Source organism: Cynocephalus volans, chromosome 7 (genome assembly GCF_027409185.1).
Source record: "Cynocephalus volans isolate mCynVol1 chromosome 7, mCynVol1.pri, whole genome shotgun sequence".
Lineage (NCBI taxonomy): Eukaryota > Metazoa > Chordata > Mammalia > Dermoptera > Cynocephalidae > Cynocephalus > Cynocephalus volans.
Window position 1 is genome coordinate 152,230,195 of NC_084466.1, and position 17,849 is coordinate 152,248,043.

Consider the following 17,849-nt stretch of genomic DNA (forward strand, 5'->3'; position numbering starts at 1 on the left):
TTCATGCAAAGGAATGGGTAGAAGTGACATTGTAAATGGAAGAATTGATATGACACTTCAGTAGGGATGGGTAGAAAAGAAGAAGAGTCAAAGAAAAGACTCTGTAATGCCTGGGAACATGGGGGGCGTGCTAGAGAGACCTGGTAATTCAGTAGCTAGATGTCCAGACTCTGGAACCAAATCCCAGCCTCTTATTAGCTCCATGGCCTGGGAAAGTTACTTGGCTTCTTCGTGCCTCAGTTTCCTAATCTGTTACATGGGAATGGAAACAATAGAGTTGTTTTCAATTCAATTCAAGGCAATATGAATGAGAATGCTTAGCCTCCTGCTGGGTGCACAGTAGGCACTGAACAAGGGCGAGCTAGTATCACAGCACCAACTTAGTTTACTTCCAGAAGTCTCCCCTACCCACAGGAGACCACTCTTCTGTCTTGCAGCCCAGACCAGGCATCTAGTCTTTGGATTGTATACCATCCGGTCTAGTGCTCAACCTATAGTGTGGGCATAAAGTACCAGCCACGAGTACCAGGCTCCACATGTCCTTGATGTGTCCCAGGACCATGTCTAGTGACAAGACACAGCAGGTCTTCCCCAGCAGACACACCATATTTAAATGAACTATTGTAAATCCATCCAGACCCAACAACATATGGGCCTACGTCCTGGGATGGTTTGTCTACCTAAGAGAGTGTCACCACATAAGGGCTAAAAAAAAAAGAAGGGACAGGCTAAAGGGCAGATAGATTCATGGTGAAAAATCCGCCAAAGGGGCTGCTTTGGAGGATAGTGCTTATTTATAGATAATGACAATGGTTAGAAGAAAGTTATTATATCTAACCAGAAAAAGTTGGGAACCAGTTTTAAAAGGGACTACAGTGTTTATGTTGAGCAGTAGCCAAACACCTTCTCTCTTACCAAAGCTACCTTTAAAAGACAAATCCAGAAATGTAAAATTAATGAGCTAATACTAAGTAATCACCAAAGGAAAAAAATATATAATAAAAATAAAAACAGAATAATAAATTAAAAACACAAAAAAGGGAGAAATTATTGTAAAAAGACAAACCCAGGAGATATTAGAAAACATTAACTAAAAAGCATGCTTAAATTTATGTGTACACTGTAGCTTAGTTAAAGAAAATGCTTCAAGATTAACTATGGAAAGCTGAAGTTACATAATAAAATCTACTGGCCAACAAAAAGTTGGAATAACTGGCACCAATACATACTGATTAAAAGAAAGAGTTGTAAGCTCGAGTACACCTCAAGACAAGAGAGTAAAGAAAAGTGATTTCAGAGCATAGATTCCCAAACTTGGCTTCCCAACTGGATCCCTTGGATTGTTGAAAATTCATATTCCCAGGCCGCACTCTGCTCAGCCTGTGACTCGGTGGGTTTGAAGTGGGACCCAGGAAGCTGCCGTCTGATGCACGGCTTGCTTGGGATCCCTGCTGGGTTCTAACATGGCTGATGCATCTCAGTTTGCTACAGGAGAGACATCAGAGGACCCAGAGGAAGGCTGTGGAAGGGACCCCCTAGGAGAGGCACCATCCAAGGTACTCCTGTGGAGCAGCAAGAAGGTGAGTCACAGCCAGACCATCCCCTTGGCCTGGAGGAGGAGGGGTGGGTGGGATCTGCAGGGCAGAGGATGTGAAGGCTGCTGGAGATGGACAGTCCCCACTCAGCAGCAAGAGTCACTCACCTCTAGAAATAAAGACACTGCAATTTTTTTCTGCCTAACAAGACAGAGATGCCCTCAGATCTTTGTCTAGCTTCATAGTTTTTATACATAAAAGACTGAAATAAGGGTCTCTTAAGTCAGATGTTCTTAAATGTTGGGGTGTATGACAGTCATCCCAAGAGTTTGTTGAACATGCAAAATCCTGGGCCCCACTCCCAGAAATTGGTGCACTCCAGGAATTTGCATGTTTGGCAAATATTTGCAAATTTCTGGAGTGCACCCAATGTATGTGTGTTAGTCCGTTTCTGTTGCTTATAAGAGAAATACCTGAAATTGGGTAATTTATAAAGACACAATATTTATTGCTCACGGTTTTGGAGGCTGGAAGTCCAAAGTTGAGAGAACACATCTGGTGAGGGCCTTGTTCTTTTTAGTGGTGACTCTACACTGTGACACAGGGTGTCACATGATACATCATTTGAGCAGAGAGAGAGAAAGGGAGTGCTTCTCACACGCTCTCCTTATAAAGCCGTCAAACCACACCCATGACCATCATTAAACCATCAATGGATTAATTCATTCACTACAGCATGGTCCTACAATCTAATCACCTCTTCAAGACCCCACCTTTCAATAACCATAATAGGATTTCCCACCTTCCTAACACAGTTATAGAGGGGTTTAAATTTCAAATGCATGAAAATTCAGGGGACACAATTTGACCCATATCAGGATGGGTGTATGAGGGCCACACTTTGGGAGGCACTGCACTGTGGCCACTGGGAGGTGGAGCAATGGCAGGGGACCAGCCGGCTATGGCTTTCCCGCAGCAGCCAGCCTTGTAAATTCATAACTGTCTCTTTATTTCCATAATGACTGGCCTGTAAAATAGAGATAATAAAAATTGCCAGCTCTGAAGTGCTCCCTCTGTGCCAGGCACTGTTCCTGTGTTTGCTTCTTGAGTCCCCTTTGAGGGAGATACTATTATCATTCACAGACAGGACAAGGGGAGCTGAGGTGACCACACGAATCTCATAGCTAGTGAGAGGTGGAGCGACAAGCAGACCCAGAACCTGCTGTAGCCCACCCTCAGCTCCTGCCACCCCAGCAAGCCCTGCCACCCCTGAGATGCTTGGGAGCAGTGAGGTGATGCCCAGCTCAGAACCTGGAGAGGTGAAACGCAGGTGCCAGGTGGCAGGAGAGGGTAGCGGCGTCCTCGGGAGGGATGCATGGCATGGGCATTTGCTGGGCACTTGTGTTTCTCCAGCATCCTTGACTCAACCCTGACAAGGACAAGGTGAAAATTACCCAAGAATCCCAGAGAGATTTCTTAAGCTAAAATATCAAGGAGCCCAGAGCCCGAGAGTCTCTGTCTTCTTAGATGGAGATATTCTTCCCAGAGTGAGCAGAGGATCCAGAATGAAATGCCTGAGAAGTGCAAGGCCCAGCCTCCTGTCACCTCAGCTGGTCCCACAGACAGTCCCACCCCTTCCCTGACAGCGTGACCTCCAGGACGCTGCTGCTGCTGTTGGTACCCCATGTCCTCCCAGATGAAATAGGGACAATGATACTCTACAAGGTGGTCGTGAGCCTTAAAAAGATGTCGGTTGTAAAAGACGTAGCCCAGAGCTGAGAACACAGATGGCGCTCAGTAAATAGTGGCTGTTGTCGTGATGATGGGGGAGATGGTGGGGAAGATGACTCCATTCACCAACACTCAGGTGGGGGTTGGGGGCTGCCTTTCTCCCAAAGACTGGCTTGCTGTGCAGCTTGTGGAAGGTTCTGGAAGGTGTTCTGGTCGAGTCGAGGTGTACTTTGAAGGTGTGTGGGGCACGGTGTGCGACGACCAATGGGACGAGACTGAAGCGCAGGTGGTGTGCCGGCAGCTGGGCTGCGGGATGGCCGTCTCTGCCCCCGGAGAGGCCCACTTCGGCCCGGGCTCTGACCCCATTCTTCTGGACGACGTGCAGTGCTCTGGGACCGAGGCCTACCTGGGGCAGTGCTCCCACGCCGGCTGGCTTGTCCACAACTGTGGGCACGGGGAAGACGCTGGTGTCATCTGCTCGGGTAAATTTCTTTCTGTCTTTTCCAAGAACTGATTTTTCATATTTCCAGTCATTCCCCTAGTCTCCTCCTTTCTCCCGACACAAGAGAATGCCATTTGATGGGTACGAAAGCCCCTGTCTGCTCGGGTCCTCAGCCATCCTTCCCAGGAAGGACACTCACTGGAGCCTTCTCCGCTGTGATACCGAGGAAACAGCCGAATACCCTAAATCTGACCCCAACCCTCTTGTGTCTATTTGAGAAGCTATAGGTAATCATGTTGGAAAGAATGCTAGACTGGAAATGAAAAGTCTTAGCCCAGCCACAAGACAGGCTACATTATTTGTGGGTCCCATTACAGAATGAAATGTGGGTCCCCTTTTTCAAAGATTATTAGGAATTTCAAGACAGCGACAGCAGGGCATTAAAGCGAGGGCAGGCCCTTCTGCTGGGGCCTGTGGGACTGCAGGAGAAGCCCCCTGCCCCCCTGCTGCTGTTCCTCTACGGTGCCCTCTTCCCACATCCCTTTCCCTCTTCTGCTTGATGAGACTTTTTGCCCGTCATTTAGCCTGCATCTAACGAAATGGGAATGATTGTCATGGCAGTGACAATAACACCTTTCACAGCACCACTGTGAGGATGAGGCACCTGGTAATTCTGGTCCATTACCCTGTCACTGCATAGTCTGAAAAGCGGGCTACCCATGGTGCTGCACCGGATCCTCCTGCTTTTTGAGGAAATCAACCTCCTGCAGACTGAGCAGTCATGTCTCTGATAAACCAACTTCGGATGCTCGGGCGAGGTGTGGAGTCAGGAGGAAGAGGAAGACCCCCCTCCTTGCTCCTCAGCGGCCGACACACGAGTCAGAGGAGGTTTCTCCCCCACTCCTCTGCTCATTCTTCCCAAACCCAATGTGTGGGGAAGCAGCTTGGAGCCATCATCCAGTGGCCAAGAGCTAAGCATTCAACAAGTATTTATTGTGTAGGCTTTGGAGACCTAGCAGTGAACAAAATGCCCCTGTTGTGTGGCATTGACTTGCAGACTGCTCCATGTGCCAGCTTCTACCAGAATGCAGCAGAGTTGTCCCCCTTGGTGACTGCAGACACGTGAGCCCTACATGGCTGAGACCTTTCCCACTGCAGGTGGCTCTGTCTTGAGAGCAGGTTAAGGAGGTGGAGGGGAGCTCTGACCGTCATTGCCAAGGCCTGTCTCACCAGCCTGCAGGGTAAAGGCAGCCCCAGCCCCTCCCACCTCCTGGACCCTTGGCTGCTACCTTATGAATGAACCATGCCCGTGCTTTCCAAAGCCCTTCCTGTGAGTCCTCAGACAGGGCAGGACCAGATAGAATTTACCTTTGTCTCCTCTGCTGCTCCAGACAGCCTGGGTATGTGGAAATAGGACTCTGCCACTCTCATAGGCAGCATGTCCTTGGGCCTTGGGAGGGAGGGAAGGACTCAGAATAGGAGAATAGACAAGATAGAAAATTATGGTAAGTGTAAACATTATTTCAGGGGAACTTTAAAACACTTTTCAAGTATACTTTTGAATGGTTGTTCTCACCAGGAGGTGACTTTGCCCCCCAGGGGACACTGGGCACTGTCTGGTGACACTTTTGATTGTCATATTCTAAGGGGTACTACTAGCAACTATGGGTAAAGGTCAGAGATGCTTCTAAACATCCTACAATTCACAGTTCCCCACCACGAGGAATTTTCCAGCCCAAAATATCAATAGTGCTGAGGTTAAGAAACCCTCCCTGCTTTAGAAGAGCATGTGCAGTTGAACTTATTCATTTTATAATTACTTGTTATTTATTAATTTATTTATAATTAATTAATAATTGCATTGGTAATGTAAGCACATTTGCTGATAGCTCCTTCCCCAAGTGTTGGCTTCCATCTAGTTTTTGTTTCCAATACTGATTTAAGTTGATTAAATTTAATCTGTCATTTTGGGGGGAGGGGGATAATCTAATTCCTTTCAAATTTGATATTTTGAAAGATCTACTGAATCATTGTAATCTTAGCATGTCAGGTAGTCCATATTCCAAGTCCAGGTGTATCAAATTTCTGAATGGCTTTTGTCTAAGAGACTGCCTCAAAGCGTAAATCCCATCTGGTCACGCAGAACTTTGCAGTTCTCTAAACACCTTCCATCCATTATCCCATTCCATTCTTACAACTCAGGTGGGCTTGTTTTATGATCCTATTTTGCAAATAAACTGAGGTTCTGAGATAAGGTTAAGTCAATGTCAAGTTTAAGTGCCTTGACCAAGGTCACACAAAATATTTAGGCCTCTGGATTCCACATCCCATGCTCTGTTACCCCCACCAAATACATCTACACTCTGGAAAAACTGCCCTGAATCTAGGCAAAATTTGCAAATATCCAAGCCGTCTTTGACGTTCTGTTAGTAATCTTACTCTCTCACCCACTGCAGGCCCCCCACGCACACTCACACACCCCAAGGCCTGGCAAGCTCCCCTGACGCAGAGAATCCCTGTGCTGAGCTGGCCTAACTTATTTTAACCCGAGACCTACCTCCCACGTCATCAGACTCACGCCTCCTGTTCTACCTCCTCAAGTGCACTTCCTCCTGGTGACGCTGAAAGTCAATGAATGTTAATTGGGGAAATTTGACTGTATGAGTGAGAGAAGGGATGTTAGTGGATTAACCCATTCCGACATTTCTCATACAAATATGCCAAACAGCACAACCCAGTGTTGCCTGCCCTAAGCAGAGACTCTCCTTTGAAATCTTTTCATCTTAAAAAATCACTTAGAGTTTTACTTCCAAGTTATAATAAAACCATATTAATTTTAATATGAAAACAATATTTTACATATTAAATATTGGGTAACATAAGTCCCTCAGGAAGATGCACCTCTTTTACCCCAGTCTCAGGATGAGAAACTTAGAAAACCAGCACTTGTTGAATGTACTGGGCTATGGAATTTAGACTAAGAAGTTTGCATTTTAACAACTATTGAAAATAGTCGAAAGGCCATTTCTTCCAAAATAGCAATGCCCCAAACCTTTTTGGAATAACCCTCATTAAGACCAATTTCAGGCTGAACTTTTTCACTAGGGTCATAGCAGTGGGGCAACAGCAGACCCTTCTAGCAAGTGCAGGGCATTCCAGAATTTTTATCATCTCTAGTAGATTCAAGTCACATTCAACTTTCTTTTCTTTCTCATAGAATATGAATCTGAAACTTCAGGAATTTTTGGTAAGCATCACACTTCAGCATGTCTTTAACAGAACACCTACAAATGCCCCCAATCCTCTGGCTGTATTTACCAACATAATCTGTTGCAAGAGTTGAGAGAGGGGCAGAAGACAAACAGTGAATTTAATCGAAAGAACTCAACAAAGAAAAGATGAAACAGGTGGCTTCCCTGCCTTTGACCACCAGGGAAATGTTGTCTCCCCAGACTGTTTTACTCTTGTCACCCAAATGTATTTTAGAAAATTATGGAGTGAGGGTATGAATATGGTTTAGTAAATTATCCTTCAAAAATGTAATTAAATTAAGACTGGATTAAAGAAAATCCTAACTTCAGATACCTGAATAATGACTCTGAGGCTGGAAAGGAAGTAAGTGAAGCTGCAGTCACTACGAGTGACACTGTGTCACTCCTTGTCCTCATTTAGCAAATTCAGAGGTTAATGGAGAAAAGCACGCCCTTCCTTTCTCGTTGAGCTGAGTCCTCCAATTCCCCCATCCTTAGAAGTCCCTCTGTGAGTGTCATAAAAATTCACTTCTGTAAGCACTGGACCCTTTTGCCTCTCTGGTAGAAGATGCATTTACACAAATAATCCAGTTTTAAAAGAACAATTTGTAAATGACTCTGAGCTGCCCAAAGACACAATCAATTTCTTGGTGGCCACCGACCAGAACCTACCGAGTACATTCCCCAAAGCACGCCCTTCATTCCATGTCCACTCCACAAGGCCATCACATCCATCCTGACACTTGCTCAGTAAACTTGCGTGGACTATTTTGCACAGCAATGACATCTCATTTATTTCTCTCTGCTCTTAGATGCTGAGATACTAACTCCATTTCCTGGTGGTAAGTCACGGTTTTCTAGCTCCTCATTTGATATGGCTCAGTGGGTCACATGCTTCTAAGCGGTGGGTCGATCTCCAACCAGACAAATACTACCAAGCTGAATGGTTTCACCTGAGGATACCTGGGCATTCACCTCACTCACAAACCTCTGCATTTTCTTGATGCACAGAGGAAGGCTCTGTCCTCCTCCCCATCTCTCTTTGTCTGCTTAATTCCTCCCTACTCCTCCTCCAAGCCTCAGGTCCATCGTCACTTCTTATGAAGACATCCCCAAACACCACCCCTACACCGTAGTGTACTGTCAAAACATTATAAACATCCCTCCTTTGCTTCTTAGCACGTAGCACACCTACAAATCCCTACTTAATTTTAGATTAACATGACTGTCTTCTTCAGACACTCAGACTAGATTCTAAATTCTGTGACAGCAAGACCCAGGTCTGTTCCGTTCACCACAGTATCCACAGTGCTTTCCACTGCAACCCAGCCTGTGCTCAATAAATACTTGTTGCATGTTTGAATGAATGGGTTGATGCAGAGTATGTTTCTTTTCCTAAAATGCAATATTTTTCTATTTCTTCAAAAGACTGGCCACAATTGCAACTAGTGAATGGGTCAGGCAGATGCTCTGGGCGTGTGGAAGTTTTCTACCACGGCCAGTGGGGCAGGGTTTGCGATGACCACTGGGACATGAATGAAGCTGATGTGGTGTGCCGGCAGCTGAGCTGTGGGAGTGCCCTCGCAGCCCCTGTGGAGGCTCAATTTGGCGAAGGCAAAGGCGAGTTTCTGCTGGATGACATGGACTGTACAGGAAGAGAGAGTTTTCTGGGACAGTGTTCTCATGCTGGCTGGTCCCTGCATAACTGCGGTCCCGGAGAAGACGCCAGTGTCATCTGTGCAGGTAAGGCCACTTCTCCCTCCAGAGGTGCACATCTCATCATCCAGATTACGTCTCCACTAATCCCACTGGCAATGCCTGCACCTATGTAATCATAGACCATCACTACCGCTTGCATGAGCCAAAAGTAAAGACATTGGTAATTTGAGAGCTTAGACTCGAGCTCAGGAATTTATTAGCCACAGGATATTTAAATGGATTTCATACAGAGAGAAATCGGAGAAGATATTGGTGGTTCTATTGCAAGGACTAGATTTTCAAAATGACTGGTGAAAAGACAACCTAAGTCAACAAGGATGTGAATCACTTACTGGTGTGTTCTACCTTTCTCTAGGACACTTTAGTAAACTAAGAAATAAAACTTATTTTCACTACAAGTTTAAAGTCTAACGAAGGAGTTTATAAATTAAAGTAGCACTAGTTTGTCGGCTGATTGTGAGTTTAGGTCATGTATTGCTAATCACAAGTCTCTGGCCAAATAGTAATTAGAATGATCAGTCTAGACCAGGGTTTCTCAATCTCAGCACTCTTGACATTTTGGGCTAGATAGTTCTTTGCCGTGTGTGGGCTGTCCTGTGCATTGTGGGCTGTTTTGCAGCATCTCTGGTCCCCACTCCCCCAGTCGTTACAACAAAAATATCTTTTGACATTGCTAAATGTCCCTTGGGGGAACAAATTGCCCCCAGTTGAGAACCACTGGTCTAGATATACAAATGAATTTTCACCACACATGTGTCTAATATTCAGCATCCTCACCCATGCTAGAGACATAAATCGTGTACCAATGGGGAAAAAAGGAACTCGTTTAGTGGGTCTAGAGTGGTGAAGTTTGGTACCAACATTTCCATTTGCATTTAACAAGAAAGACTGTATCCACATGATACTAACATGATCCATTAGCTTTTAAAGTCAATTCAAACGTCTCAAATATTGGCGTGTGTCTGTGTGTCAGTGTGCACACACATGTGTGATGGTTTGGTTTTCATTTAGTTTTTGTTGCCCCCCTTTCTTTGATTTTTTTTTTAATTTAGTTTGGTTTAGAATTCCGTCTCAGCAGTTTGTTCTATAAAGCCCCTGGGTTCCACCTAACTGTTTTGTGTGATGAGCATTTGCCGCCTGTTCGGAGGCGTTACAGAGTTTGCACGGTGGACACAGCACAGCCACAATTGGACCGAACCTGCGTTGTGAGACACTGTGACAATAAACGTTTATGCATTTGATGCGTAATTCAAGTCACCCGAACTAAGGCAGAGAGAGTCGGCATTTTTATTTCTGGGATTCACATTCTTTTATTTTAAAATTCATTTTTAATTGAAGCCTCTCTAGAAACAAATACCCTTTCCTAAGGTAGATCCTTTTTTCCCCCCCTGTATGTTAACAGAGACGGAATACTTAAAGCCTGCATCAGGTAAGTTCATGTTTTTGTCTTATCAACCTGACATTTTTCACTCTAGAAGCTGCCTTGGCAGGTAATAGGTAGATAATAAAGGAATAAATGGAATAAATGGTGGGAGAGATCCGATTGTCATATTTCAGCTGTCACTATTTGCCATTTCTGCATTGCTGGGCCATGAAGATAATCTTACCCTTAAGCTGACAGTGCTATTGGGCCGCTTTCTCCCTTCCTTTCTTCTCGGTCATGAGGGTTTTAGATATTCTCTAGGACTGCTATTTTCATTTTTCTGGTGGGATTACTGTTAAAAACATTATTCCTACCACGATGTCAAAGAAAAATCTTGGCAAATTGTTTGTATAACTTGCTGGACTGTTTAGCGAATATTCTTTCCCACTGTGTGGGACTCAGTGTGGCCAAGGAAGGCATGCCGCTGACTGCCATCAGCTCTTTTATGTGCTAACAGCCATCAAATCCCCCCCCCCACCTCCCTACAGAGAACACTGAAGAATCACCGCCAATGCCACAAGGTAGGAGATATTTTCATGTTGAATTTGCTATTAGTTCTTATTTGGAGCAATTTTTCCTTTTGGTTTAAAAACAAAAAGATTTTTTTAACTGCAATTGCTGAGTCAAATTTGGGGGGATAATATATTAAGTATTTTGTACATACTTGTATCAATGTCCTAACATGTTAGAAAACTGTTGGGTCTTGCAACTAGTAAACCCAGTGGGAACAAGTTAAGACAGGCCTGTGTACCAGCCAGTGCTGAGCTTTGGGATGAGGGAAGAGGAAGGGTTTGGCAGCAGAAGTTTGGCAGTTTAAGTTCCATCTTTGCCACTCGTGTAGTCACTTACACTCTTTTTAAAAAGGGGGCTAGAAACAGCTACTTTACATTGCTCTGCTGGGGTTAAATGAGATCATATATTGTACATGGCATGATGACAAAAGCCGACTTCTATTGAGTGTTCACATTTTTATTTCTGGGATTCATATCCTTTTATTTTAAAGTTCATTTTTAATTGAATCATCTCTAGAAACAACTACCCCTTCCTTAAGTAGATGTTCCAGGCACAGACCTAAGAACTTTACCTGAATAATTATTAGTTATTTAATTATCTGATTCAGAGGTCAGCAAACTTTTTCTGTAAAGGACCACATAGTAAATATTTCAGGCGTCACAGTCCAGGTGGTCTGTGTTGCATTTACTAAACTCTGCTGTTGTAGCCTGCAAGCAGCCACAGACAATTCATAGACTAGTGGGTGTACCTGTATTCCAATAAAATTTAACTTACAAGAACGAGCCCTGGTCGGTGGTTGAACCACAGGCCTCGGTTTCCTGTTCCCTGCTCTATTGAATTAATTACTTCTAAGTGCTTTGCTTGCATGACATTTATTTACATTCACAACCACTTTATGAGGCAGGTAGTATTGTAATCCCATTTTACTGATGAGGAACCTGAGGCGTAAAAGTTAATTAACTTGCACAAGGCCGTGCAAGGGGCGCAGCTGCTAGTTTGTTAGCTATTATGATGCCTTGCTTGTCTTCCATGGAGAGCTGATGTTTAAAATATACATATTCCTTCTGTTTGGTTAGTTTCTCAAAACAGTAAAAATTGGAGCCATCCTAATTCCTCACTCCCCCTGACTTCAAGCGAGCAATACATCAGAAAATTCTCTGTCTCCCAAAATATATGCTCAGCCCATTAGCATCTCCCAGCTCCACAGTTTCTGCTATCATCCAAAGCCCCATCATCTTGCATCTGATTATGGCAACAACTTTCTAGTCTTCTACCTCCTCTCTTTTCTCCCCCAACACGTACATAATCAATTCTTGTCCCAGAAAGTGGAAGGGATTGGTAAATGGTAAATCAGCTCAATCCCCTGTACTCGGAACCCTCCAAAATCTTTCCATTGTATTTAGACTTATATTCAAACCTTTACCAGGGCCTTTTTAGACCCTGCATGACCTGATCTGTGTCCCTGCCTAGACCACTGGGAAAATCTCTCATCTAGTGCTGTGCCTTCCTCCCCCCATCTTTTCTCCAGCCCTTGAAACTGACAAGGTAGTTCCTGCCTTAGGGCCTTTGTAGGGCTCTTCCCGCTGTCCAAATGCTCTTCTCCCAGATTTTTCTTCAGTTGACTCCTTGTAATCAGGTCTCAGCTAAAACGTCACTCTCTCGAGAGGACTCCCCTGAGTATACAATGCAAATAGACTCCCTCTCAGTCATTTTCTGTTTCATCAACCTGTTTCTCTCTTTATTGTACTTACACCATCTGAGATGGTCTTTTTGTTTTTCTTCTTTTCCTCTGCTCATCTTGTGTCCTCCAGCCCCACTCCCCTGAGTGTGAGTTTTGTGAGAGCAGAAACTTTGACAACCTTGTTTATCTCAGAGTCGAGGACAGTTCCTAGTACGTAATAGGTTCTAAATAAACATTTTTTGAATGAAAAAAAAATAGGCATAGTGTAGCATTCTGCCTCTTCTATAACATTTCTGTTGAAAACAATGTGTTAGTCGTTTAAATCCTCAATGGTCCTCCAACAAAGGCAGTACCTTATTTTAAGGAAGATACCACTTATCAGGCAGTGAGAACTCCATTAGGCTTGGTGATTTCCATCTCTCTTCAGATTCCGGGGAGTTCAGAACTTCATTAAATGATCAGCTCTACTAATTACATAAGGTTTTGTTGTTGGTTGGTTGGTAGTTTTTCTATTTATTTTCCTTTCATCCATATGGTCATTGATCTTATATTTCCATTTTTCTGGTCTTGCTATGCAGATACAAGGAGTCTTCGAACAGTGTATGGAAGGGGCTGGCCGGTTGGCTCAGCTGGTTAGAACACCATGTCATAATGCCAAGGTCAAGGGTTTGAATCCTCGCATTGGCCAGCCACCAAAAAAACACCCCCAAAACCAAAAAATTTATGGAAAGATCTGTATTATCTTTAATTTTATTTTTCCACAAACTTTTTGAAGTACCCTCTTACATGTATTTTACTGACAGGCATTTGAAATCTGTAGCAAGATATATATACAAATAATAATAATTATCTATTATAGATCATAATTTTAAAATATAATAATTATATATTATATATAATATAATCATATATAATACACGATTATAACATATAATAATTTTGAAATATAAAATAGAATTATTACATATCATATTTAATATATAATATAATATATAATTGTAATATAATAATTATTAGATATTATAGTATGTATTATCATAGTACATTATATTATGTATTACATATTACATATTATGAAGTATGATGTATAACAATATTTAATATAATAATTAATCATATATATATGATTAATGAAACTGTCCACCAAGAGTCCAGGAAGAAATATATGGTGGCCACTGGGCTGTGAGGGAAGCAGGATTTGAGATGACAGGTCAGATGCACTCAGGCCATGGGCATCTTGCTTTGGTCCATTTTGGGAACAACTGCCCAGGAGAGGCAGGTGGCCCTGAGTTCCATAGTGACTGGCTTTCTCTCAAGGTGGGCATTCCGAAGAGTCAGTATCACATACTAAGGCTTTTATCTCTAGAGTATCTCTGAAACAATCTCATTAGCAAATACTTCTGGGAGCCAGTTATGCCTGAGTGGCTGTATCTCACCAGGAGTTCGCTGTATTTTACATTTTATATTTTAGACCCGTCACATTAAAGATTTGTTGAAAACCAATATGTAGGTCAAGTTAAAGTTGTTCAATTTAATTGAATAAAAGATATTTCAATTTATTTGTACTGATAGGTAATGGAAATTCAGCAACTATATTATCAGGTAAGCAAACTTTTCTGTGCTGTTTTCTCCTGGGACATTACTGTTCACCCATCCAAATAAAGCAGAAAAGTAAATGAGGGAGTTTCTGTTGAGCTATTTTACTGAGTGACTCATTATAATCTGCCCCTTATAATTGAGTTTGTATAGAGATGATTTTCAGGGAATCATTCCAATTGATTCCACTAACTTTAAAAAAAAAGAGTGCTAACAATACCATTGTTCTCAAAAAAAAAAAAATACTGGAAACCATTTTGAGCAGAAGAGTTTTGTAAATGTCTTTAAGGTTTAACTTGGCCAGCAGCTCTTAGAGTATCCAAACTCTCTCAATTTTTATAAATGGCATGTTTCCATTTTTCTTTGGAGGAAGAATCATCTAATCACATGTTGTATGAGTTTCCCATTGCTGCTGGTAACAAATTGCCATAACTTAGTGGCTTAAACAACAGAAATTTATTATCTTATAGTTCTAGAGGTCAGAAGTCCAAAATGGGTCTCACTAAGCCAAAAGCCATGCTATGTTCATCCTGGAAATTCTGGAAAAGGAGGATCCATTTCCTTGCCTTTTCTAACTTTTAGAGGTGACCTGCATTCCATGGCTCGTGACTCCGGTCCTCTGTCTTCAAAGCCAGCAGTGTAGTGTCTTCTAGTCTCTTTCTGACTCTCTTCTGCCTCCTGCTTCCACTTTTAAGGACCCTTGTGATTATACTGGGCCCACCTGGATAATGCAGGATAATCTCCCTATCTTAAGATAGCTGATTAGTCTGTCTGCAACCTTAATTTTTCCCTCTGCCATGTAACTTAATGTATTCACAGGTTCTGGAGATTAGGACATCTTTGGGATGTGGGGCAATATTCTGCCCACCACACTTGTCTATGAAATATAATTCTGTAGTTTCTACTGCTCAGTGGTACAGAAATGGATGGTGAAATATGGTGATTCTGTTTTGATTTAGGATCTTTGGGATGGAGAGCACCTCTTCAATGATTAGGAGAGACACAAAATGGAAATAAAGATTTTATTACTCACAGGTTGAAGGATACATGACATACCTGGAAGTTACACACACACAGAGGTCAGGGAGCACTTGAAGAGAGAGAGAGAGAGAGACCCGTGGCAATGCCTTTATTGGGGTCCAGGGAATATTCATATAGATTTCTTGCAGAAGGTTTTAATTGATAGCTTTAATGCAAGCAAGCATGAGTTTCAGGAAGTCAAGCTGTAACTGAGAGATGGTCACTGTGGCATATCTGCACAGTCCATGCAGAGTATGGGGGTCAGTGGGGCAAGTCAAGTGGGCTGTCCTGAGAGGAGGTGTAGAATCAGACTGTGTCAAGGGTGACTGAGCCCTGCTTCTGGTATGAGAAAGTCCACCTTATGTTCAACAGATGCTGAGGCTACATAAAGTTATGAAAATCCACTACAGACCTAACTAGCAAGTGAGAGAAGAAAGGTTTGATAGAAAGGGGGAGCATGTACCCAGGTCAATACAGAGATAAGTCATGGTTATCCGTCTGCCCAGTTTCCTCTGTCAGTGTTCCTTATGGGCATTGTAAGTAATTCCCATGGCCACATGTGGCATGAAGTCAGGTCTGCAGAACAGGAGAGAATGTGGAAAACCTACAGGCAGACATGTCAGTAACAAAACAAGCCTAGGAGTAAAATACTCAGAACAAATGAATAAAAGTATCAGGAGATCCTTATGGTACAGACTATCAGGCCATCTCTCAGGGGAATATTAGGACCTAAAGCATCTCTATCACTTACCCAGTGGTCACTTTGAGGCACAACCACTTGTGTGAAATCACAGGGAGCCCCTGGATGTCCACACCTCTCTCAAGTCACTGTGAGCAGATACTGTGAACGGACATTTCTTTATTACAGATCTACCTGCTGCCGTCTCAGCTCAACTCCCTCCTGTAACTGCCACGAGTTCAATATCTTCAGGTAGGACACCACCACCTCTGCTGCCATCATCGAATTTATCGTAGCTCTGAAGTTGCATGTAACCATAGTCAGTGGTGCCACCATCGCTGGGTACCGCTAATGTTCTTCTACCTGAGAGTGAACAATGCGAGAAGAAAGGGACACGAGGACCCTGAATGGTCTGGATTTCATGCTGTCCAGCTTCACTTTATGTTTGAATATCTGTAATTTTACCATCAGAGAATGGGACAACACAAGGCTCTAATTTCACACGCTTTCACAAGTGCAAAGAGAAAAAGGAAAGAGGCAGGGGTGTGGGCATCATTGTGGCTATTAGAGAAAGAGAGACTACTAAAAGGATAACTTCATATCTTTCGAATTTAAGAAGTAAACTAGAGTATCCTGCCTAATGTCTGAGAAGAAGTGTCCAACTTGGAAAATTTTGATTATTTCCCCTTACTGGTGAGTCACATGAAGAGTTATGTGCAGACTCCTCTTAGTCGTGGTGCCCAGTGGCCACCATTATGGGCCATTTTCCTTGTGTCGTTGTGCTAGATGACACTGTCTCCACTCCATCCTCTGTAACTGCTGACATTTCAATCATACCATCATATAACTTACATTCTGACAACTCCAGTGCTAGACTTTAGTAAACGCTTATACCTGCACCATCCGTGTGGCTACTGAGTCCCTGAAACCTGGCTTAGAGAAATGGAGCTGTTCAATGGGTAGCAAGTTTCACTTATGCAACGTGACTAAGTTCCAGAGACACGTGAGTAAGCTCCAGAGACCCGCTGTATAGCACAGTGCCTGCAGCTAACGACAAGGTATCGTGCACTTCCAAGTTTTCTAAGCTGGGAGATCTTATGTTAAGCATTCTTATCACACACAAGAGGAGACATGAGGAAACTTTTCGAGGTGATAAATATGTTTATTACCTTGACTGTGGTGATATCACGAGTGCATATGTATGTCCAAACTCAACAAATCGTATACATTAAACGTGCAGTTTTTGTGATATCAGTTATACCTCAATAAAATTGTCTTTTAAAAAAGATTAAGTACTAAAAAAAGAATGTAAAATACTTATTGCCATTTTTATACTGATTACATGTTGAAATGATAATATTTTGGGTATATTAGATTACATAAGATACATTATTAAAATTAATTTCACCTGTTTCTTTTTACTTTTTAAAATGTGGCTACCAGAAAATTTAAAATTGCATGTGTGGCTTGCATTTAATTTCTGTTAAGCAGCATTGCCTTGCACCAGGTCCGTCAGTCACTGTGTTGACTGTCTTAGGTGGATTTTCTTATGTGATCCCCCCAATAGCAGGACAAGGGAACTTCTGTAGCCTCCAGTTTCTGAATGAGCAGATTCATGCTCAGTAGATTAAGTATTGTCCCCAAGGTCAATGGAATGAACACCAACAATCTGACTTCAGAGCTCTAGAACTTGATCTCTGAACTATTCTAAACTTTCTAAACTGGATTAAAAAACTACTAACTACTGAAAGACTGACAGGGCATGTTGCCTGTTCAGGAACTGTACAGGCTCATTTGAGGTGAGGGAAGCTAAGGAAAAAAAGAGACTAATCTCTGAGCGGGGCCTGCATTGAATTTCTTACTTTCACACTTACTTCTCCCAAATTCACCTGTCCATTGCCTCTAAGGTAGCCACTGCGACGCCAGCATCAGTCCCTCCAGGCCTTGTCCAGCCGTCCCCATCCCAGTCCACGCTGGCAGGAGCGGCTCCCTCTTCCATATCCCACAGCTCTCTATCTGCCCTCATGTTCCTACGGCTGTGCGTGTATCCACTTGTCTCCCCAGTGACCTTGCCAGCTTCTCGAGGCAGAATCCACATCTTTCTCATTTTTGACATTGCCCCCAATCCCCTGCCAACACACACACACAGAATCCCAAGAACAGCATCTGATGTCTGCTCTCTGGAGGGCATTCAGTGCTTGTTAAATGTATAAATAAGTAAATGCTTCAATAAATGAATACTACTTGGCTGTTCTCAGT

The 17,849-nt window shown here is 43.0% G+C and overlaps 1 protein-coding gene across 1 annotated transcript in view; it reads left to right on the forward strand.

The window, feature by feature from the left end:
- Positions 1-8,491: 8,491 nt before the first annotated feature.
- Positions 8,492-17,849, forward strand: part of LOC134381810 (deleted in malignant brain tumors 1 protein-like) — a 50,385-nt gene continuing 41,027 nt past the window's right edge. The window contains exon 1 of the mRNA XM_063101615.1: positions 8,492-8,702. Within this exon, the coding sequence (XP_062957685.1) occupies positions 8,492-8,702 (211 nt within the window). The remainder of the gene's footprint in view (positions 8,703-17,849) is intronic.